General features: G+C 41.2%; 1 protein-coding gene across 1 annotated transcript in view; it reads right to left on the bottom strand.

Moving 5' to 3' along the window:
• The window catches only part of IL12RB2 (interleukin 12 receptor subunit beta 2), an 82,473-nt gene that overhangs the window by 33,230 nt on the left and 25,967 nt on the right, over nucleotides 1-23,276 (bottom strand). Inside the window, exon 9 of the mRNA XM_031664986.1 lies at nucleotides 13,770-13,995. Coding sequence (XP_031520846.1) covers nucleotides 13,770-13,995 — 226 coding nt within the window. The remainder of the gene's footprint in view (nucleotides 1-13,769; nucleotides 13,996-23,276) is intronic.

Raw genomic sequence — 23,276 nt, 5'->3', positions numbered from 1 at the left:
GAATTTGGCTACAGATGTCAATTATGTTTAGTTGATTGAGGATGCTGTTGAGTTCAACTATGTCTTTAATGATTTTCTGTCTGCAGTCTTTGTCCTGTCTGCAGCATCTGTCCATTTCTGACACAGTGGTCTTGAAGTCTGACTATGATAGTGGATTCATCCATTTCTCCTTGCAGTGCTATCAGTTTTTGGCTCATGCATTTTGATTGTCGTTAAGTCCACACACATTAAAGATTGTTATGCTTTCTTTGAGAATAGACTCCTTTATCATTAAGTAATGCTCCCAGTTGCCACTGATAACTTTCTCTGCTTCGAAGTCCGTTCTGTCTGAAATTAATATAGCTACTCCAGCTTTTTGGCTAATGTTAACATGGCATATCTTTCTCTATCTGTTTACATTTGCTCTATATGTGTCTATTTTAAAATTTATTTATTTATTATGAGACGGAGTCTCCTTCTGTCTCACAGGCTGGAGTGCAGTGGTGTGATCTCGGCTCACTGCAGCCTCCACCCCCTGGGTTCAAGCGATTCTCCTGCCTCATCCTCCCAAGTAGCTGAGATGATAGGCGTGCACCACCACGCCCGGCTAATTTTTGTATTTTTAGGAGAGACAGAGTTTCACTATGTTGGCCAGGCTGGTCTTGAACTCCTGACCTCAAGTGATCCGCCTGCCTCAGCCTTCCAAAGTGCTGGGATTACAGGCGTGAGCTATTGTGCCAGTCTATATGTCTATATATTTAAAGTTGGTTTCTTATAGACAACTATAGTTGAGTCTTGTTTTTTATCCACTTTGACTGTTTTGTAATTGCTGTTTTTAGTCCAGTGATGTTCAAAATAACTTGATGGAGTTGGAGTAATATGTACTACATGTGTTACTATTTTCTATTTGTTGCCTTTGTCATCTATCCCTTGTTTTGTCATTCTTTTTCTGCCATTTGTGGTTTTAATTGATCAGTTTATATGATTTCATTTTCTGCCCCTTTTTAGCATATCAGTTACATTTCTTTTAAAATGGTTTTTAGTGTTTGCCCTACTGTTTGCAATATACATTTACAACTAATTTAAGTTCCCTTTCAAATAACAATATACTGCTTCATGAGTAGCAGAAATACCTTAAATAGCAAAATAATCCAAAGTCCTCCCTCTTATCCCTTACTGGGATTCATTGCTATCATTCATTTCACTTATATATAAGCATGCATAAGCATTTATAATACACAAACATATGTAATCAAATACATTTTACTATTGTTGTTTTGAATAAACTGCTGTTAAGTCGATTAAGAATAAGAATAATTGGCCAAGCACGGTGGCTCATGGATGTAATCCCAGCACTTTGGGAGGCTGAGGAAGGTGAATCACCTGAAGTTGGGAGTTCGAGACCAGCCTGACCAACATGGAGAAACCCCGTCTCTACTAGAAATACAAAATTAGGTGGGCGTGGTGGCACATGCCTGTAATCCCAGCTACTAGAGAGGCTGAGGCAGGAGAATCACTTGAACCTGGAAGGCAGAGGTTGTGGTGAGCCGAGATCACCACTGAACTCCAGCCTGGGCAACAAGAAGGAAATTCTGTCTCAAAAAAAAAAAAAAAAAGAATAAGAATAATCGGCTGGGCGCAGTGGCTTACGCCTGTAATCCCAGCACTTTGGGAGGCCGAGGTGGGTAGATCACAAGGTCAGGAGATCGAAACCATCCTGGCCAACATAGTGAAACCCCGTTTCTACTAAAGATACAAAAATTAGCTGGGTGTGGTGGCACGTACCTGTAATCCCAGCTACTTGGGAGGCTGAGGCAGGAGAATTGCTTGAACCAGGGAGTTGGAAGTTGCAGTGAGCCAAGATCATGCCACTGCACTCCAGCATGGTGACAGAGCGAGACTCTGTCACAAGAAAAAAAAAAAAAAGAGTAATTAAAGTTTGTATTTTACCTTCACTTATTTCTTCTTTGATGTTCTTCCTTCTTCTATATAGTTCCAAGTTTCTGACCTATCTCATTTTCCTTCTCTTTGAAAAACTTCATTTCACATTTTTTGCTAGGCAGGTCTACTGGCAACAAATTTATTCAACCTTTATCTGGGAAGTCCTTATTTCTCCTTCACTTTTGAAGGATAATTTCACAGGGTATAGACTGCTAGGTTGGTGGGCTTTTTTTCTCTCGATACTTTAAATATTTTACTCTACTCTCTTCTTGCTTGCATGGTTTCTTTCTTTCTTTTTTTTTTTTTTTTCCTTTTCTTTTTTGAGATGGAGTCTAACTTTGTTACCCAGGCGGGAGTACAGTGGCGTGATTTCGGCTCACTGCAACCTCTGCCTCCCAGGTCCAAGCGATTCCCTTGCATCAGCCTCCCAAGTAGCTGGGATTACAGGCACACGCCACTATGCCCAGCTAATTTTTGTATTTTCAGTAGAGACAGGGTTTCACCATGTTGGCCAGGCTGGTCTTGAACTCCTAACCTCAGGTGATCTACCCACCTCGGCCTCCTAAAGTGCTGGGATTACACGTGTCAGCCACCGCGCCCGGCCTGCATGTTTTCTTTGAAGAGGCCAGGCTGGTCTTGAACTCCTAACCTCAGGTGATCCACCCACCTCAGCCTCCTAAAGTGCTGGGATTACATGTGTCAGCCACCGCGCCCGGCCTGCATGTTTTCTTTGAAGAAGTTAGATGTAATTCTTATCTTTGGTCTTATATACATAAGTTTTCTTTTTCCTGTGGCTTCTTTCAAGAGTTTTTTCTTTATCTTTGATTTTCTGCAGTTTGAATGATGTATGTAGGTATAGTATTTGTTGTGGGTGGAGGGTGCCATTTACTCTGTTTGGTGTCTTTTAAGGTTCCTGGGTCTGTGGTTTGGTGTCTGACATTAATTTGAGAAATTGTCATTCATTATTGTTTCAAGTATTTCTTTTACCCTTTTCTTTTTTTTTTTACCTTCTGGTATTTCCATTATGTGTATGTTACATCTTTTGTAGTTGTTCCACAGATTTTGTATATGCTGTTATGTTTTTTTAGTCTTTGTTCTCTTTGCTTTTCAGTTTTAGCGGTTTCTATTGACGTATCTTGAAGCTCAAAAACTCCTCTCCCAGATATGTCTATTTTACAAATTACCCATCAAAGACATTCTTCATTTGTTACACTGTTTTTGATCTCTAGCATTTCTTTTTTGATTCTTTCTTAGAATTCTAATCTCTCTGATTACCCTGCCCATCGGTTTTTGCAGGTTTTCTACTTTAACTGTTAGAACCCTTAGCATATTAATCATAGTTGTTTTAAATTCCTGGTCTGATAATTCCAACATCCCTTCCATATGCAAGTATGGTTCTGATGCTTGCTGTGTCTCAACAAACTGCTGTTTTGTTGTTGTTTGTTTGTTTTTTGCCTTTTAGTATGCCTTATAATTTTTTGTTGAAAAGTGGATACGATTTACTGAGTAAAAGAATATGCAGTAAATGGGCTTTTAGTAATGTGGTAGAAAGGTGTCGGGGGAGAGGAAGCATTCTATAACCCTGTGATTACATCCCTGTCTTTTTGTGAGCCTGTGCTTCTGGACTGGGAACTTGCCAGTGCTTATCAGTATTCCCCCCTTAAGTGGGATAGGATGGCTACAGTGGGCTGGAGTTGGGTATTTTCCTTCTCCCACCTAGAAGAATAGAGGGGATTAGTATTTCCTTTCCCTCCACATAGAAGGCCAGACTAGGATGGAATTAGATATGTTCCTCCCACCAGGTTGGTTAGGTTCTGATAAAACTCCAATAGTTCCGCCCTGTTAAAACAGTTTCCTTGGAGGGCAGGGCTTGTTAAGAACAGAATACTCTGGTGTATTTTTTTTTTTTTTGAGGTGGAGTTTCACTCTGTCACCCAGGCTGGAGTGCAGTAGAGTGATCTTGGTTCACTGCAACCTCCGCCTCCTGGATTCAAGTGATTCTCCTGCCTTAGCCTTCCAAGTAGCTGGGATTACAGGCACGCACCACCACGCCTGGCTAATTTTATTTTTAGTAGAGACAGGGTTTTGTCGTGTTGGCCAGGCTGGTCTCAAAACTCCTGACCTCAAGTGATCTGCCCGCCTTGGCCTCCCAAAGTGCTGGAATTGCAAGGCATGAGCCACTGCACCTGGCCAACTCTGATGTATTTTATAAAGGTTCCTTTTTCCCTCCCACTGAGAGAAACATGGGAGATTTTTCTGATATTCACTGCGAGAACCTGGTCAAGCTCCATTTATTTATTTATTTATTTATTTTTGCTCCTGAGACAGTCTCGCTCTGTCACCCAGGCTGGAGTTCAGTGGCACCATCTCAGCTCACTGCAACCTCTGCCTCCCGAGTTCAAGTGATTATCCTGCCTCAGCCTCCCAAGCAGCTGGGATCACAGGCATGCACTACCACGCTGGCTAATTTGCATTTTTAGTAGAGATGGGGTTTCACCATGTTGGCCAGGCTGGTTTCGAACTCCTGACCTCTAGTGATCCGCCTGCCTCAGCCTCCCAAAGTGTTGGGATTACGGGTGTGAGCCACCGCACCCAGCCCCTGGTCAAGCTCCTTAAGGTAAAACTCACAAAACTGTGAGGACCTCCTATGACTGATCCCCAGTGGAGATTTTAACTCTCAGATTTGTCCGTTCTGAGCCTCCAGCAATTTGTGAGTTACATACAGTTCAGGTTTTCCTACCTCAGCACTGGTTCCCATGAAGTTTTCTGCTTGGGGATTTTTGCTATGGTAATTTGTGATTCTCTGTATTTACCTGTCTGTCTCTTCAATTTTCAGGGCAGTGGCTTGCCACATAGCCTCGCTTCTCTCATAGGTCAAAGAAGAAGTATTGATTTTCCAGTTTGTTGAGTTTTTACTTGTTATTATGACAGAATGATGACCTCCAAAGTGCCTTAGATGCTAGACTGGAAACTGAAAGTATCACCACTAGGTTTTTTTTTTTGTTTGTTTGTTTTTTGTTTTTTCTGAGATGCTCTGTTGCCCAGGCTGGAGTGCAATCACACGATCTCGGCTCACTGCAACTGCCACCTCCCAGATTCAAGTGATTCGCCTGTCTCAGCCTCCAGAGTAGCTGGGATTACAGGCACATGCCACGATGCCCAGCTAATTTTTCTATTTTTAGTAGATACAGGGTTTCACCATGTCGGCCAGGCTGGTGTTGAACTCCTAACCGCAAGTGATCCACCCAACTCAGTCTCCCAAAGTGCTGGGATTACAGTTGTGAGCCACTGCGTGTGCGGCCTCCACTAATTTTTAATAAATGTGTTGAATCCACATCTCTCATTCATCAAGTTATATGTCAATGTTCATAAGTGATTTAGGCAATAACTTTCCTTGTGTTACCTTTATCTGGTTTTAATACCAAAGTTAAATTAGTCTTAGGAAACAGGTTAGACAGCTTTCTTTATTTTATATTTTCCATAGCCACTTGAAGTAACATTGAATTCAGAATTCAGTTGTAAAACAATTTGGGGCTGGGGCTTTTTTGGAGGGCATGTTGTATGTAAATGAGTTTTTTATTCTTTTTTTTTTCTCCTTTTTGAGACAGAGTCTTGCTTTGTCACCTAGGCTGGAGTTCAGTGGCATAATCTCGGCTCACTGCAACATCTGCCTCCTGGGCTCAAGCCATTTTCGTGCCTCAGCCTCCCAAGTAACTGGAACTACAGGTGTGCACCACCATGCCTAGCTAATTTTTGTATTTTTGTGGAGACGGGGTTTCACGATGTTGGCCAGGCTGGTCTGGAACTCCTGGCTTCAAGTGATCTGCCTGCCTTGGCCTCCCAAAGTGCTGGGATTATGGGCATGAGCCACTGCATCTGGGCTAAGTTTTTTATTCTTATTTCAACCTCTTTAATAGTTATTACTTAAAATTTAAAAAAAAATTTTGTGCCAATTTTTTAGCTTTTACAATATTTAACGATAAGTTTATTTCACCTAGGTTTGAAAGTTTACTTTTACTAGGGGAAAATATTCTTTCCCTCTTGTTTTGCTTGGCGTTTTATTTGCATCTTCTCTCTCTCTCTTTTATCCTTATATCTTGTTCCTCTGAATTTATTACTTAAGTTGTCTCTCTTTTTAATTTTTTAAACTTTAATTTCAATTATTATTTTTTTTTTTTTTGAGATGGAATTTCGCTCTTGTTGCCCAGGCTGGAGTGCAGTGGTGCAATCTCGGCTCACTGCAACCTCTGTCTCCTGGCTTCAAGTGATTCTCCTGCCTCAGCCTCCCAAGTAGCTGGGATTACAGGCCCCCACCACCATCCCCAGCTAATTTTTGTATTTTTAGTAGAGACAGGGTTTCACCAGGTTGGCCAAGCTGGTCTCGAACTCCTGACCTCAGGTGATCCACCCGCCTTGACCTCCCAAAGTGCTGGGATTACAGGTGTGAGCCGCTGTGCCCAGCCAGTTCTCTCTCATTTTTAAATGATAGTTTAGCTGGAGAAACATTTCTGGATTTAAAGTTCTTTCCTTTCTTCCATTTGAAGATATTATATTATTGTATTTTTATATGTATTTTATATTTAGACACCGACATATCTAGTGTCCTTTTGATTCTTGTTCCTTAGTAGGTGATTTGCTTTTTTCTCCCTAAATATTGTTATACTTTTTTCTTTGGCTTTAAAGTCCTCACACTTTATGATAAAATGAAAAAAAAAAATTATGTTGGGTTTAGCACTCTGAGTTCTTTCCACTTGAGATCTTATGTCTTTCTTTCACTCTGTAATATTCTTGATCACTAGTCTTTAAATATTTGTTCCCCTCTATTTTTTCCCTCTACTCTGACTCCTTTTAGATGGTTGATATAATATCTATTTCTGCTCTTTCAATGTTTTAATTTTTCTAATCTTTCAATTGCATTACACATTTTTTTACACCTTCTGGAAGAATTTCACCCCTACTCTTCATCTCGCTAATTTAATCTTCAGATCAATCCTCTCTGTTATTCATCCCATCAGCTGAGTTAGTTGTTTCAATAACTAAACTTTTCTTGCATTCTCTTAAATATATTGGAGTTTGTATGCTGGAAAAGATAGATGTAATTGACCACTCAGACAAAAGTAGAATACTATTCTAGCAAAATGTTCAAACCACATTAAGCCCTAATATAAAAAGATGTTTGAAGAATGCAATGCAACTGAAGTTTAAGAGATGGAAACAACTAAATGTGTTTGTTTTCTAAATAGACAAAGTATATTAGAAACTTCAAAGGTTTAAAAAAAAAAACACTTTTGCTAGATTCTATTATTTGTTGCTATACAATACTGAAATCATTTTCTTTAATGGCCCTTTGAGGTTATTCTAATAAAATGTGCTTTTTATTTTTTTCTTTTCTTTCTTTTTTTTTGAGACAGAATCTCACTCTGTCACCCAAGCTGGAGTGAAGTGGCATGGTCTCAGCTCACTGCAACCTCCACTTCCCAGTTTCAAGCAATTCCTGTGCCTCAGCCTCCCGAGTAGCTGGGATTACAGGTGTGCGCCATCACATCCAGCTAATTTTTCTTTTTTTTCTTTTTCTTTTTTTTTTTGTTTAAGTAGAGACAGGGGTTTTGCCATGTTGGCCAGGCTGGTCTTAAATTCCTGACTTCAAGTGATCTCCCTGTTTCGGCCTCCCAAAGTGCCACAGGCATGAGCCACCACGCTTGGCCTAAAACGTGCCGTATTTAAGAGTGAATAAGCAATCTGTTTAATATCCCTTAAAAAAACCCTAAACATTCCATACTGTCTCTGTTTGGGTTTTCTTCATAACTACCTGTTTCTGATCCATGTTTCGGTATTCTCTCTTATCTTTCTAAGGATGCTTTTCACATTTATTCTAATCTTTTCTACTATCTGTTGCATTAGTTCTGTTTCCTATGATACTGCTTTGTTGCCTGTCATTCCCAGGGCTTGTGGTCTTCACATTTGTCTTGATTTTTTCTTTTGGGATCGTGTTTTATTTTCTTTGATTGGTCAACAACCTTGGATTTTGTTTTTTTATGGGGAGAGGAGTCAAAGAACGGCTGTAGCTCATGGTCCTCCATGTATGTTTAGGGTAGGGAGGAGAGGCTTTTCAGCTTGGAAAGCTCCAGGTCAGAGACCCTGCAGTGATACAACCTGAGCTCTTTGTTCCCAGGCACCCCTTAAGCATACATGTACCTCCAGAATCAAACTAGTACCTCTGTGGTAGGCACTGCTTTTCATGAGGGAATTGGGCTATTATTCTTGTTTGAAACTGCCAGGCCTATGGGATGGGTGGCAGGAAAAAAAATTGCCGAAAGGTCAGCCAGCTCACAGGCACTCTTTGCTCCCAGAGCTCCTCCTTCCCCAGTGAAGTTCCAGGGCTTCCTTGATGGTGACTCTGCCACGCTCTCCAGAATTTCCTACCCCATCATAGAGATGCCTGGGCAGCGATCACAACAGGGTAACAAGGGAAAGAAATCAAGAGAACAAGTTGGTCCTCCCTGCTTCATCACTATTCCCCACTAGGGGGAACTCAGCTATCCATATCCTATCTCGCTGCAGCAGCTTCAGGGCCAGGTTTAGTGGTAGAGGCTGTAGACAGTGTACTGGCTATCTTGTCAGGAACTGGAATTCCCAGCAATGGTTCCTTGTCTTCACTTGCCTTGGTATTTGATATCCTGGTTACGCTATGGGCTTTTTGTTTTGTTTCATTTTTTGAGAATAAAATTTACTCATTCAGCAAGTATTTATTGAACACTATGGTTTGTAAGATCCCTTGCCGAGTATTGAGGTAAAAAAGCCAAAAAGCCTTTCTAACCACTGCTTTCTCTGGAATTAGCTAAGCAAATCACCTTGGCATTGCCTAGGGTTCTTCGGTCTCTGAGTCACCACACCTGCCAGGAACCAACCTAGAATTTCCTCTCTCATGATGTTTGCTGGGACATGTTCTTTCCTTCAAAAGTCTGCTAACAACTCACCTTCTACCTGTCACCTTTCCTTTAGCCTCAATCGTTCTTCCCATCTCCATTTTCACTGAGAGCTTCTGTATGAAGTTATAATGTTCAGAAGGCATTTGGAAAAAGTGCTCACCCAAGGGTGGTCTGGTTTTCCATGTAGCTCTGCCACTATTAGATGTATGATCTTTGTTGTTACTTCACCTCCTAGGGCCCCAGTCTCTGCCATCTCTGTGAGCCTGTGTTTATGACTGTACTGGCTTCTGACTCTTCCTATAGTTTCAAGAGGTCTTGAGTGGAAGGGCTAGGTCTTTGAAATATTTAATACATTTTACTCGTCGACTGGTAGGTTTAGCACACATTCCTTTTTTTTTTTTTTTCTTTTTGAGACAGGGTCTCTCACTCTATTGCCCAGGCTGGATTACAGTGGCATAATCTTGGCTTACTGCAACCTCCGCCTCCCGGATTCAAACAATTCTCCTGCCTCAGTCTCCTGAGTAGCTGGGACTACAGGCGCATACTACCGCACTTGGCTAGTTTTGTATTTTTTGGTAGAGACGGAGTTTCACTGTATTGGTTAGGCTGGTTTTGAACTCCTGGCCTCAAGTGATCTACCTGCCTCGGCCTCCCAAAGTCCTGGGATTACAGGTGTGAGCCACTGCGCCTGGCCCTGGCTTTTTTTTTTTTTTTTTCAGATAATGTCTTGCTCTGTTGCCCAGGCTGAAGTACAGTGACACAATCATGGCTCATGGCAGCCTCCAACTCCTGGGCCCAAGCATTCCTCCTGCCTCAGCCTCCCAAGTAGCTCAGAAAACAGTCATGTGCCACCATGCCTGGCTAGCATGTAACTTTTATCATAAGCTAACAAAATCACTCTTGTGCCTCTTTACATACAATGCTGTGGCAGGTGCTTTTTACAACAGATTTGTCTGTGGTCTCTCAAAATCAGCATAAATCAGCCTAACTAATGTTGGGGCATTATTTTATCCTTTTCTTGAAGGAAAGATACATATGTAAACGATATGAATGTATACTGAAAGAGGAGAAGGCACAGAGTCATGTTCTACCTCTACAGATCATTCAGGGTATGTGTGAGACAAAGTCCTCAAAGACAGGACCATGCAGTTCTCCAGGTCCTTCTGGGACACAGAACTACTTGTATGAATGGCTCGGGTGTGATCTTAGGAGAGGCAAGAGGCCTTTGAGATTCCAGCACTTCTAAGACCCTCTTAACTATAGCTCAGCTCTCAAGAATTGCCTCATGTCCTTCTTTCCCTCCCAAAATGATCTCTGCATCAACCCCATTCTTATCATTCTGTGATCAGTGGTCCTCTGTCCACTCTCAGAGGATGAAGTGTTCCTCTTCCTCTTTTGGTCACTGGCTCCTCATCATCTCCCATCTCCCCAGGGACTTTATTATTCCCCCCCTCTCCGTTGTCTTCAACTTCTTCCTTATCCCTGGTTCTTCTTTTCAAGTCCTATGCCTGCTCAGCTCTCACTTTAAAACAAACCCTCATGCCTGCACACCTGCTCTCCCTCACCTGACTAGCACCACTTTGTCTCTCCATACTTGGTACGCATGTCACCAGCTCTCCTGGCCTCCTCTACAAGCTCATGCTTTGGCTATTCTCTGTTCCTAGAGCCCCCATGCATACCTCTAACCTCATGCTTATTCTACTGTACTGCACTTTACTTGCTTATATGTCTGACCCTCCCCCTTGACTAAATATAAGTTGAGGACCTCAACTGTATCTTTTACCTATGCTGGATTCCAACTGCCTTATATAGTGTATGCTCAAAAATGACTGTTGAATGAATAAAGTAGAAATGAACTCTAACATGATGAATGTGGCATTTGAGAAGTTGTCACCAAATCTAACTAAGGAACCTGGGATGGGACCACAGAATTCATAAGGTTTAAAACCTCAAGACCCATCTGCAGTGAGGTTTGAAGAAGTAAGTTATTCTGATATATTTCATTTTAAAAACAGCAGAATAGAACCACAGAATTCACTTTAAAAATTACATACGCAGTACTTAGCCACTGAAGAACAAATTTTTAAATATAAAAAGCAAAAGGGAAGAAAAATAACTTGTAATTCCAGATGTAGAGATGATCTCTGTTAACATTTGCATCTATATTCAACTAGACATTTTTTTTTTTATTTTACCCTTCAAAAAGTACATGCTGATGTAAATGTTTATTTATTTATTTACTTTTGAGACAGAGTCTCACTTTGTCACCCAGGCTGGAGTGCAGTGGCGCGATCACAGTTCACTGCAATCTCAATCTCCTAGCCTCAAGAGATCCTTCCACCTCATCCTCCCAAGTAGTGCAACCACTGGCGTGAGCCACCACAGCTGGCTCTTCTTTTTATTTTTTGTATCTTTTTCCTTATGTTGGCCAGGCTGGTCTCAAACTTCTGGGCTCAAGCAATCCTCCCACCTTGCCCACCCAAAGTGCTGGGATTAGAGGTGCGAGTCACTGCACTGGGTGTGAATATATATTTAAAATGGCATCATCTCATATACACTTTTAAAATCTTACTTTTTCACTTCTAATGTGTATCTGTCCATGTCAATAAAAAACATAGCTGCAACATCCCTTTAATGTTGGTGTAGGATTAAGGCAGGTGAGGGTCATGATGAGTTTAACTAGTCCATTCTTTACTATTATACATTTAGGTTGTTTATGGTGTTTCACTATTTCGAACAATTTTTCAGCAAACATCTTTGTGCTTACATTTTTAAGCACTTACCCTATGAAATGCTGATATACATTTCTAAGGCTAAAATGTCCTGGTCAAAAGATACAAGTTTACATTTAAAGTTTGTTATGTATTGCCAAGTTGCTCCCCAGTAAGTTGTACCAATTTACACACTCACTAGCATGTACAAGAGTACCTTCCCCACACCCTCACCAACATGGATATGTTCATTCTACTTACTCTTTCTCAGTCTGATTTGGCTTTTCAGGTTTTCTCAAAATTTGTATCTCATTGATTGCTAGTTAGGCTAAACATATTTTCATATCTTTGTTGCTCCCTTTTATACTTCTTTTTGAGTTGCCTGTTCATATCCCCTAGTTTTATACTTGAAAAAGTTATATAAATATACACTTAAATATATAGATATATAGAAATCAACCCTCTCTCTGCTAAAAAGGTGACATACAGTTTTCTTAAATTGCTATTTGTATTTTAAAACTTTATTTATGGTGTCTTTTAAAAAATCTATTTTACTATGCATAAAGTTGAAGTGTTTTTTTCTATAGTTAATATTTTTTTTTTCCTTCAAGCTTCCTGCCTTAGGTGTCTTCCCCACATGAGACAGAGATTACCAGTTGCGTACAAACACCTTCTCCTCATCTTTTTAGCAAGGGAACATTGCTGCCTTAATATATTTTTGAGCCTCCTTTGCAGCTGGGTGTGACCAGGTGACCAGTGGGCTGATGAATGCAAGTGTTGTTGTGAACCCTGGGGTAAAGCTCCTTAAAAGTAAGGGCTGAGCCCTTCTTTTCCTTTTCTGCTGTCTAGAAGGAAATAGCTAGAGCCTTGGCAGCCATCTTGGACTATTTCCATCATGAGGATGAAAGCCAAACTTGGCAGAGGGAACAGAAAGAAGGAGCCTACAGTCCTGATGGCATCATGAGGCTGTCACACCAGCCCTAGGCTGTCTACCTTTGGACTTCTCTTTTTTTGAGAGGATAAATAGTTCCTACAGTCAGGCCTTTGGTAAGAACAACCCTAATCCCAAGAGAAATTCCTAACTCATACACCAACCCAAGGTTATATGTCTATAATATATATATACTGGTTACATGTATATCTACATTAATACTTACCTGTATTGTCATCTAACTACTGTATCTAATACTTTATTTCTATGTGTACAGATATATGACTGAAAAGATATATAACCAAGATTTAACAGTGTATATTAAATAATAGCATTTTGGTAGACTTTTTCAAAATGAAGATTGCTAAACCCACTGGTAGATAAAATTATTAAACTGAATTTTAGGAGAGGATCTAATTACAGAGTTTTACTCTATTAGGCATTATTTGAAGTTAGGCCAATGAACTTGACATGGAATTCTTTTATAATACAGATCTTGAGAAATAGGATTAATATCAATTTCCTTGCCTAATTGTGAGCTTTTATCCTGAGAAGTTAATTTTCAGAGGATATGACTATAAAATGTGAGACTCTACATCTAGTTGGGAATTTTCTGATAAAGGTAATTGGATATGTATCTAAACTTATGCAATAAAGGGCTATGGTAAAACAAAATTTTACTATAGTTTCATTAGAGTCAGAATTTCAATATTATTGGTTGTATTTATTTATCTGTTTTTGATGAAAGGGGTCTCACTGTGAGGCTCAGACTGGTGTGGAACTCCTGGGCTTAAGCAATCCTCCCACTTCATACTCCTAAGTAGCTGGGACCATAGGTACACACCACCATCCCCAGCTTTGGTTTTAAAATAGGTTTTGACTGTAGGTGTAAAATGTTTTCTTAAACTTAACACATATTACTCCTGCTTCTATAAAAGCTAGTTAGATATTGGTGTTCAATTTAATGTAACTAGTATTTCCTTAACTACAACGTATTAAATACCTGCTATGTATTAATATTTAGTTTCAAAATGACCTATGAGACAGGCAATATAATTCCTATTTTAGAGAGGAGGACATTGAAGCTCAGAGATGTTCATTCACTTGTCCGAGGCTACTCATAGGCTGACTGGAAAAAAAAAAAAAAAAGCTTCTGAAAGTTGTTGACTCCAAAGCCTGAACTCCTGGCTACTCATTTTAGGCCCTGGGTTGGGCCTGCAGGAGATAAGAGATGAGTAAGACACAGTTTTCCACAGGCAATGTTAAAGAAAAATTAGAACTTACCTGCCTCACACAGGTTCATTATGTTAATACGAGTGGGCAGAGAACTGCCTTTTGAATTTGCTGCAGACACAGCCACAGCCCAATTTCCGGTTCTAGAAATGACTGTGGTCCAGGAGGTGTGTCCTGTGATGTTCTGTGTCATAACTTTCCCTCCTGTCAGCTCCTGCAAGGTCACCTGATAGTGGAGAATTTTTCCTCTTGCCTCTGAGACACTCAGATTCTGCAACAAGACACATTTATTCACTGTTTCCTCCCAGACAAGATCACTGAGGCTCTGTGCCTGGACCTTATGGGTACAGATGTACCAGGCAGCTACAGCTGAGGGACCTTTTTATTCATATCATCTCATGTTCCCCGCTACACACTTTCATGCAACACCCACCTTCCCCTCCCTGCCATTTAGTAAATAAAAAATCAGTTAACGTTTTTAAAGGATAATTCTTAAGAACACATTGATTTTCTTTTTTGCTTTAAAATGAAACTTACTAATAGCAGACAACTTGGTCACATCCAATAGAACAAGTGTAGAATCTCAACTCAGAAGATCTGGATTTGAGTTCCAGCTCTACTGTTTACACAGCCCAAGGGCAAGGCACTCAGCCTCCCTGAGTCTCCATTTCTAAATCTGTAAATCTCACACACATATAACCTTTTCTACAGAAAGCGCACTGCTGCTGAAGACATCAAACAGAAGATTTTCAAGAGCTAAACTAGTAAAATCTTCATTTAGTGAATTGAATTAGCCATCTGTGCTAGGAAACTAAGACACTGTTCATAAACGTGTGACTAACAACATTTGGAACTGCAAAAATTCCAATTGAGATAATTTGGGAGCAATCCCAGAAAGTAAGCAGATAACTAATTATTTGTATTATAACCCTGTTTTGACAAGGACCATGAGAAACAGAAGCATAGAATACGGAGAGTTGTCAAGTCTAGCACTGGCGGTGCCCATCCATGCCTAATACAAGTAGAGGAAGGCTTGCTCCCCAGATTCAAGTGCTACAGTTTTCTTTGCAAGGCTGTCCCTTCCATGAGTGGGGGGCCTCCGGCTGCCTTTGCTGAAAGACACACTGTAGTCAGCAAATGCCCCTTGCTTGGGTTCCTGCTCACCAAGCACTCTTCTAATAATTTGGTTTCCTTTGTCATTTATCTGTCAGGAAAGGCTGGGCTAACATGAACATCTGGTTCACTTATAATTTGTATTTTTCACTTTAAGTGAACAAATTGGCCTTCTGATTATAATTTGGCTTCTGAAACAATTAGCATACTGGGAGAGAATGTTCCAACCTGCTGACTCAAGCCTTCTGGTTGGCCCCACAGCTGCATTTCTTGCTGAAATTAGTCCATGAGCATCTACTTTTTATATTTCCATTTCTGGAAGCTTGGTTAATGCAGGTCCATTCTGGTGACCCTTCTGGATCCAAAAGGTCCAAAACTAAATCTTAAACCATGGTCAGTGTACCAGATGGATGTCATGTTGCTGTGGGCCCTTTTGTGTGGACATTCTGCTTTCCCTAAAATCAGCATTTCAAAATAGGCCTGTTGTGTGGATTAGAATAAGCAAATGCTTTTTAGAGTAGGATGTTCTAAACTATTATTATTAAATTTGCTGTTTGTCAGAGGAGAAAAACAATAAATTAAAGCAGACACTGGCCAGGGAAGACCATCCCCTCAGCTATCTCTCACTCCATCCTTCCCTATCTGTCTCTTCTGCAAGTCCAGAGATAGGACTGTTACCTCCATTCACACCCCAAGTTTTCCAACCCTAAGGTACTTCCCAAGAGTTAACTGAGCTCACAGAACTCTTCTTTTTGGTCAGGGACCCAAGAGGCTTCAGTCCCATCCTAACATTGTAAACCAGTCTTCTTATCTCCTTCCCACTGTCCTTCATAGACATCCCAGAAATCTCATTTAATATAATAGTAAAGTGCTGAAGGAAGGGGTGAAATGTTTTCTTGGATCCAATGACTATGCATAGTGACTGCTGTGAAAATCTAGCTGATCACAGCAGTCTAGTAAATAGGGGTGTGGCTCTGACGGATCATGAAGATTTCCAGAGGGCATGGACCCAGACTCTTACATTTTCCCCTTCACATCCCGTATTTTAGAGTTGAAAGTATCAACGAAAAGGTGGGAGTGGGATGGAAGTAGTTGGACAAGTAAATATGGTATCCCATGGGTTAGGCTGATACAAGATGTCAAACTCAATTTTTGGAATAAAGATTATCCTTTCTTAGGTAATTGGTCTCCTTAATCAAAATGAAAAACAAGCCTAACTGGTCCAACAGGGTCCATGGAACAAAAAACTTCAATGAGCCAGTAGGAATTGAAGATATTTAGCCACTTAGTCTCCTGAAGCAACTGAAAACAGTATAATCAGTTCAGGGTTTTGTTGTTGTTGTTGTTGTTGTTGTTTGGGCAACATAAAGTTTACAAATGGTGTATGTAGTCCATCACTCCTGGATTATGCCTTGCCCTGATGGAAGGAAATATCAAGGAAACACCAAACTGGAAGTGAATCTACAGATTACTAAGTGAATCTACAGATTAACAATTAATTCAAGGATTCATTTTATAAGTGGGAAAGCAGGGGCCCAGGGACATGAAGTGACTTGCTTAAGGCCATTCAATGGACAGACGAAGAAGGTAGGTGCAGAATCCAGAGCTCTCGACGTCTAGGCCAGTGTTCCCTCTGTTATGACGTGCTGCTCCCTATTTAGACAAGCCTGAGACAATGAACTGGTAGGAGTGGGCAGCTGCGTTTCATAGTTGAAATCCACAGCTACCCTTCCAGCCCAAAATTGCAAAGCAACTTCTCTAATTGTGATGTTTGATACATTCTGACATGCAGCACGAACAGGCAGCATGAGTTCATCAGTTTGGGGAGGGTGGAGACCGAGAATCCCTTTTTTCCCAGAGTTAGCAGGTTGTGAGTCACAGGAGACAAGCTGTGAGCTCAGAAGGACTGCAGACTAGAGGAGCCCGCCGACTCTTCCCAGATCAACTTATTTGTATGCTGGTGCTGCTGGTTTGGGTGAATGATAAAGGAAAGACCAACATTCACTGGGCTATACCATGAGCCAGGAGCTTTATGTCTAATGTCCCATTTGGTCCTTGTAACTCTCCATTGTGATTCTGAGGATGTTGAAGCTTGGGGAAGTTAAGGAACTGTTTCAAATAGCCCCACAGAAAAGTAATGTGAGATTTTTGAGTGCCCTCTGGTGGATGTGAGAGCGGTGTGCAGCATCCAGAACGTGTCTGGCATCCCTGGGAGTGTCTCCAAGACCTGCCACCTCTCGTACCTTCTCTGGCAGTGCTGAGAATGGTCTCAGGCTAGTGTTCCTACTGTCATTGTCACCTTCTCCTATTGGTAAGAGTATGCTATAAAGGAACCACAGTCCCATTGCCTCTCTCCAGTTTTCTTTCTGCTCTGTCCGGTGGGAAATGATTTAAATTTATTATGGAAAGCCTTTCTGACTTGGCTTTGTCTGAGAACTGAAGAGTGAACAGCTCTCTCAGTAAACCTACTGTAAGAGTTCTGCTGCCTGAAAAAGCTTTCAGCATTAAAAACATGGTAATTGTAATCCATGACGGGACAAAATCTGACCCATTTCAGAATGCAATGCATCTGTTTTTATTTTAATTAAAGATCTATTGAAGGAGGGGTGTCTCCATGAATTGGTAAATCATTTCTTCTTAAGATTTAAAAAACTTACTGAACTTCTCATAAAGTAATGCTCTACTTCTGAACTTCCCCTGATGCAAATAATAAAGAAAAAAATCTGTTAGCGCTTAGCCTATATCAAAGAAGAGGGCCTATAATCTAGACCATAGAAAGCTGGGGGAATCTGAACACTATTAATCACAGCTTTTCTTTCTTTTGATTCTGGCTTTGGAATACTGCTGACTTTGATTTTTTTCTTATTAGAGCAGATCTTGCTTTCTTGCTCTACCACATAGCAGCTATATGACCTTGGGCAAATTATTTTCCCTCTTTGAGCCTCAATGCCCTTATTTATAAAATAAGGATACTGTCATGTGCAATGTAGGCTTATTGGAGCATTCAATGAGTTAAGGTAGGTAAACTGTTTTAAAGAGTGCTTGGCACATGTTAAGATTCTTGGCGACTTCCCTTCTCTCAGTTACTCTAAAGTAACATAAAAATATCATGATTGGCACTTTTGCTAACATACTTACATGACTCTTCTACCAGTCTCTGAAGAGCTAGGTCATCTTGACTCTTGGCTTACTCTTCAGTTCTATATGGAAGTCTCACCAATGCCATTCAGTTGGTTACAAAATACACGTAATTTGTAAGTTTTTGTGGGCATCTTGATTTTAAAACTCATGACTGCCTTCTGCAACCCCAGTCCAAATGAAGAAGTGATTCAAAAGACAACCCTCGGCCGTGTGCGGTGGCTCACACCTGTAATCCCAGCACTTTGGGAGGCCGAGGTGGGTAAATCACTTGAAGTCAGGAGTTCAAGACTAGTTCACCCACCATGGTAAAACCCTGTTTCTACTAAAAATACAAAAAATAGCTGAGCATAATGGTGCATGCCTATAATCACAGTCACTCGAGAGTCTGAGGTGGGAGAATTGCTTGAACCCAGGAGGCAGAGGTTGCAGTGAGCTAATATTGCACCACTGCACTCCAACCTGGGTGACAGAGTGAGAACCTGTCTCAAAAAAAGAAAAAAAAAAAAAAAAGACAACTTTCACCTGGACACTTAAAAAACACTCCATTGAAATTGTCTATCTAAGGATCTATTTCCCCACTAACACCCTCAATGTCATGCACAATGTTTGCCTCATAACAATAACTTAACACTTTTCACAACGATTTCATTAATCTTCACAACAACTTCACATGATCTGCACTTTACTCATGAGTAAAATAAGGAACAGAGAGTTTAAGCACTTTGCCCAAGAACACCCAGCCAATAAGTAGTGAAGCTGGAACTTAAACCCAGGTGACACAGCTCTACCAAGAGGTGAACTCTTAACTGCTGGACCATGCTAGCCCTTCCTAGATACTCCCCCGTGTTCTGCTATACTGAACTGACTTAACTGATAGTCCGACCTCTTGGTGGTGATCCTGGCATAATGATTTCTATCTTGTTTGGCAGCTAGAAAAACAGAAAAATAAGAGAAACTTTCATGAAAGCAAAACTTTAAAATGCCCTTCCCATCTCTTCTTTCTATCTTCTGTTAATTGTTGGCTGCCTACTCTCTTATTTTTTGCACTGGCCACATTCTGCTATCCAATCAAAATTCCCTACTTTCAGCTGGCATAACATGTTTGACTAGTAAGCAAGGAAAATCAGCCCTTTCTTTCCAAAAATATCTTTGGAAATGCTGTGCCTGCCTGTGAGGGGCCAGGATTGGGAAGGGGGAGATAGAGTTGAATATTGCAACAAAACGATCTGAATTGTACCATCTGCTGCTTTTGTATTTAAATATTGATTCTGAGATTGGATAGCTCCTATAATTATTTAAATGCCCCAAGCTCCTGGCAGCCAATCCTCACTAGGGATTTACAATAGACCTTTGTCCTACATCAATATAAATCAGGTCCCAAATAATACTTTCCACTTTTAACAAGGCTTTTTCATATTAGGAGGCCAAAGAATTCATCACTTCAGTGCAATGTGATATAGGTTGGAATATTCTGCATATGAGAGAGAAATACAAGGAGAAAGAGACAAAGCGAATGTACTAATAAGCTGTTCCTTGCACAACAGTGTCTCTAAGGCTGTGCCGTAAATTGGTATACGGGGCTTGCTTATCTTCTTTCTTTCCATATTCTGTGGTTTGAGGGTAGCTGTTTGTCAAAATGAATTACCTCGTATAACAAATAAAAAACACTAAATATTTTCCCCACTTTTGGAACCAAGAGTTTTCTTTCTTTCTTTTCTTTTCTTTTTTTGAAATGGAGTCTCACACTGTCGTCCAGGCAGTGTGAGCCCCGTGCAGTGGCATGATCTCGGCTCACTGCAACTCTGCTTCCCGGGTTCAAGGGATTCTCCTGCCTCAGCCTCTTGAGTAGCTGGAGTTATAACTACATGCCACCATGCCTGGCTAATATTTTTGTATTTTTAGTAGAGACAAGGTTTGGCTGGTCTCAAACTCCTGAGCTCAGGTGATTCTCCCACCTCGGCCTCCCAAAGTGCTGAGATTACAGGCATGAGCCACCATGCCTGGCCTGAGTTTTCTTAACTCTCTCTGTATTGCTCTCAAAACACAGGAGCTGTGCTGTTGAATATGGGAGGGAGCCCCTAGCTGTAGGAAGTCACGGAGCCCTTGAAACATGGCTAGTCCGAGCCAAGATGTGCTACTGTCTGCAGAGTGAAGTCTTACAATGTGCCCATACTGGCACTTAGTAGACACACCAGTTTTTGAAGACTTGGTAGGATAAAAAGGTTATAAAATATCTAAATAATTTAAAAAACTGATTACGTGGTGAAATGACAATGTTCTAGATCTACTGGATTAGATAAAATGTATTATTAGGCCGAGAGCCATTGCTCATGCCTGTAATCCCAGCACTTGGGGAGGCTGAGGAGGGAGGATCACTTGAGGTCAGGAGTTTGAGACCAGTCTGGTCAACATGACAAAATCTCATCTCTACTAAAAATATAAAAATTAGCCAGGCATGGTGGCACACACCTGTAATCCGAGCTACCTGGGAGGCTGAGGCACGAGAATCACTTGAACTCAGGGGGTAGAGGTTGCAGTGAGCCAAAATCACGCCACTGCACTCCAGCCTGAGCAACAGAGGGAGACTCTATCTCAAAAAAAAAAAAAAAAATTAAAATTAATTTCACCTGTTTCTTTTTACATTTTAAAATTTGGCTACATAAAATTTTTTAAATCATGCATGTGGCTGACATTTGTGGCTCGCTGATATTTCCATGGAACAGTGTCTCACTAAAGTAATCCTTTCCATGCCAAATCCATAGAGGCGTCCCTCTTTCATTGCTCACCACTCCCCGGCTCCACTAGGCGAGCTCAACCATCATCCCTCCAGCTGAACCTGGAACTGCTCCCTAACACCCAAGTGTCCTCAGCATCCTGCTCCTACTCCTGTCCTCTTGCTGGACTCTGAGCTCCAGGACATGAGGACTGGATTTGTCTTGTTCACTTTCACATCCCAGCTATGCAGTACAGTGTCTAATACTAAAGAGGAGCTTTCACATATTTCTTTGAGCGAAGGAATGAGCTTAACATGAGTATTTCTCTTCCAGACTCACGGCCTCAAACGAATTTCAAAAGTTTGTTTTGAAACAAGATATCAGGATAACGAGAGGACGCTAAAGAAATTAAGAGAGGAAACTAGAAAGGCTAATGTGGCTTTACCTGGTTCTCATATCTTTTTCATATATATATGAAAGGTGGTTTTCTTCTAAAAATATACATGCTGTTTTAACTAGAAGAGAAGTATATGGGAATCATGGATTGAGATAATTAAGGAAAGGATATAATGTAAAACAGTACAGAAGGAGAGGAGAAAGGAAGTTTGAGGGAGAGGATTGCTAAAAGCCCCCTTTTGTAAAGGGGCCTAATCCAACCCTGGGGCTGTTTGTAATCAAGCAACATTTTTTACCTTTATTGCATTTATGGTTTTAACAATACCCAGGTGTTTTTGTTTCATTTCATAGATTAGGCTTTACTTTTTGGCTTCAACATTGAAAGTATTTTTCCTCTCAAAAATAGCTATGGGCCAGGTGTGGTGGCTCACGCCTGTAGTCCCAGCATTTTGGGAGGTTGAGGTGGGCAGATTACTTGAACCCAGGAGTTCATGACCAGCCTGGGCAACACGGTGAAACCCTGTCTCTGTGACAAACAAAAATTAGCTGGGCGTGGTGATGCATGCCTGTAGTCTCAGCTACTTGGGAGGCTGAGGTGGGAGGCTCACTTGAGCACAGGAGGTGAAGGCTGTAGTGAGCCGAGACTGTGCCACCGCACTTTAGCCTGGGGCACAGAATGAGACTCTGTCTCAAAAAAAAAAAAAAAAAAAAAAAAACCTATGATTTAAAAAAGTAGCACAAGATATTTTTGAGGAAATGGTACTTTCGGGAGAAACTAAGGCATGGGCAAAGAAGTGACAAACCATAACAAAGCAAAGGTCTCCTTCACCAGCATCCTCACACACTGACACATGCTCCCATTCATACACACATACTCACATACCTACACATTCACACCCTACTCACATATGCCCACACTCCCACACCTTCCACACACTCACACACATCCTTACACTCACATGCATTCACACCCACACTCACACACATACTCCCACCCCAACCCCCAGGGGCTGCACCTGACCAGCACGGAGTTGTTCTCCTCTAATGTAAACATCCTACAAAAGTGAAAGGCCATCTCACATTTCTTCATATGCAAGAGAAATGTGCTCTCACTTTATTCACAGACAAGTGGGGTTTTACTTGGGGCTTCCTTTGATGCCAATGCATGAAATTTCCTTCTTTGCAGTGGTGGGTGTTTCTTGCATTTGGTTTCCCAGAGTTGCTCAAAGGAAAAAAAAAAAAAAAAAAACCACCACACACGCCCTTGCTCCCTTTCCCCAGTGAGGTATGACTTGGGCCCTGTCACAAAGCGATCTGGCTGCAGAGTTTTCCTTCTAGCCTAACACTTAGATGAGTCCCTTGTACCATGGCATTCCCTTGAATTCCCAAGCCTGCCTGAGAGTGGCATGAGGAATCCCTGTTAGAGGCTGGGATAAGAGCGAACTCAAATCACCTGAAATCCCTTCACTGGACATCACCTCTTGAAACCTCAGTTTCCATGTTTTAAACTGTGGGGTGAGACTATATGACAGTTAAATCCCTTTGGCTCTAGAGGTCTATAACTCTGTGGTTCTGTGGTCCTAAGCAGGGCTGCTCAGTAACTCTGGTCAGTGTTTCCATTCCCACCCCTAGTTGAGTCGCCTGTTCGGGGCCATTAAAGAAGCCCAGGTTTGACAGAAAAGGACTTAACCTGTGACAGTTTAGGACTGGATCCAACTTTCCTTGGGGAGCCTCTTAGACTAGAGAGTCACTGAAGATTTTGAGGTTGGCTTGTGATGACCACCATCTGACATCAAGTTATAGAAGCTTCTAGTGCTTACCTTTTTGCCCTTTCTTTTTCTCTCTCTTTCTTTCTCTCTCTCTTTCTTTCTTTCTTTCTTTCTTTCTTTCTTTCTTTCTTTCTTTCTTTCTTTTTTTCTTTCTCTTTTCTTTCTTTCTTTCTTTCTTTTTCTTTCTTTCTTTCTCTTTCTTTCCCTTCTTTCTTCTTTCTTTCTTCTTTCTCTCTTTCCTTCCTCCTTCCCTCCCTCCCTCCCTCCCTCCCTTCCTTCCTTCTTTGTCTTGCTCTGTCACCCAGGCTGGAGTACTGTGGCATGATCTCAGCTCACTGTAACCTCTGCCTCCCAGGTTCAAGAGATTCTCCTGCTTCATTCTCCCAAGTAGCTGAGATTACAGGTGGGCATCACCACGC

The sequence above is a fragment of the Papio anubis genome, chromosome 1 (assembly GCF_008728515.1).
Source record: "Papio anubis isolate 15944 chromosome 1, Panubis1.0, whole genome shotgun sequence".
Taxonomy (NCBI): Eukaryota; Metazoa; Chordata; class Mammalia; order Primates; family Cercopithecidae; genus Papio; species Papio anubis.
Note: the sequence above shows the minus strand (reverse complement) of the source record. Positions and strands in the feature narration are given on the sequence as shown.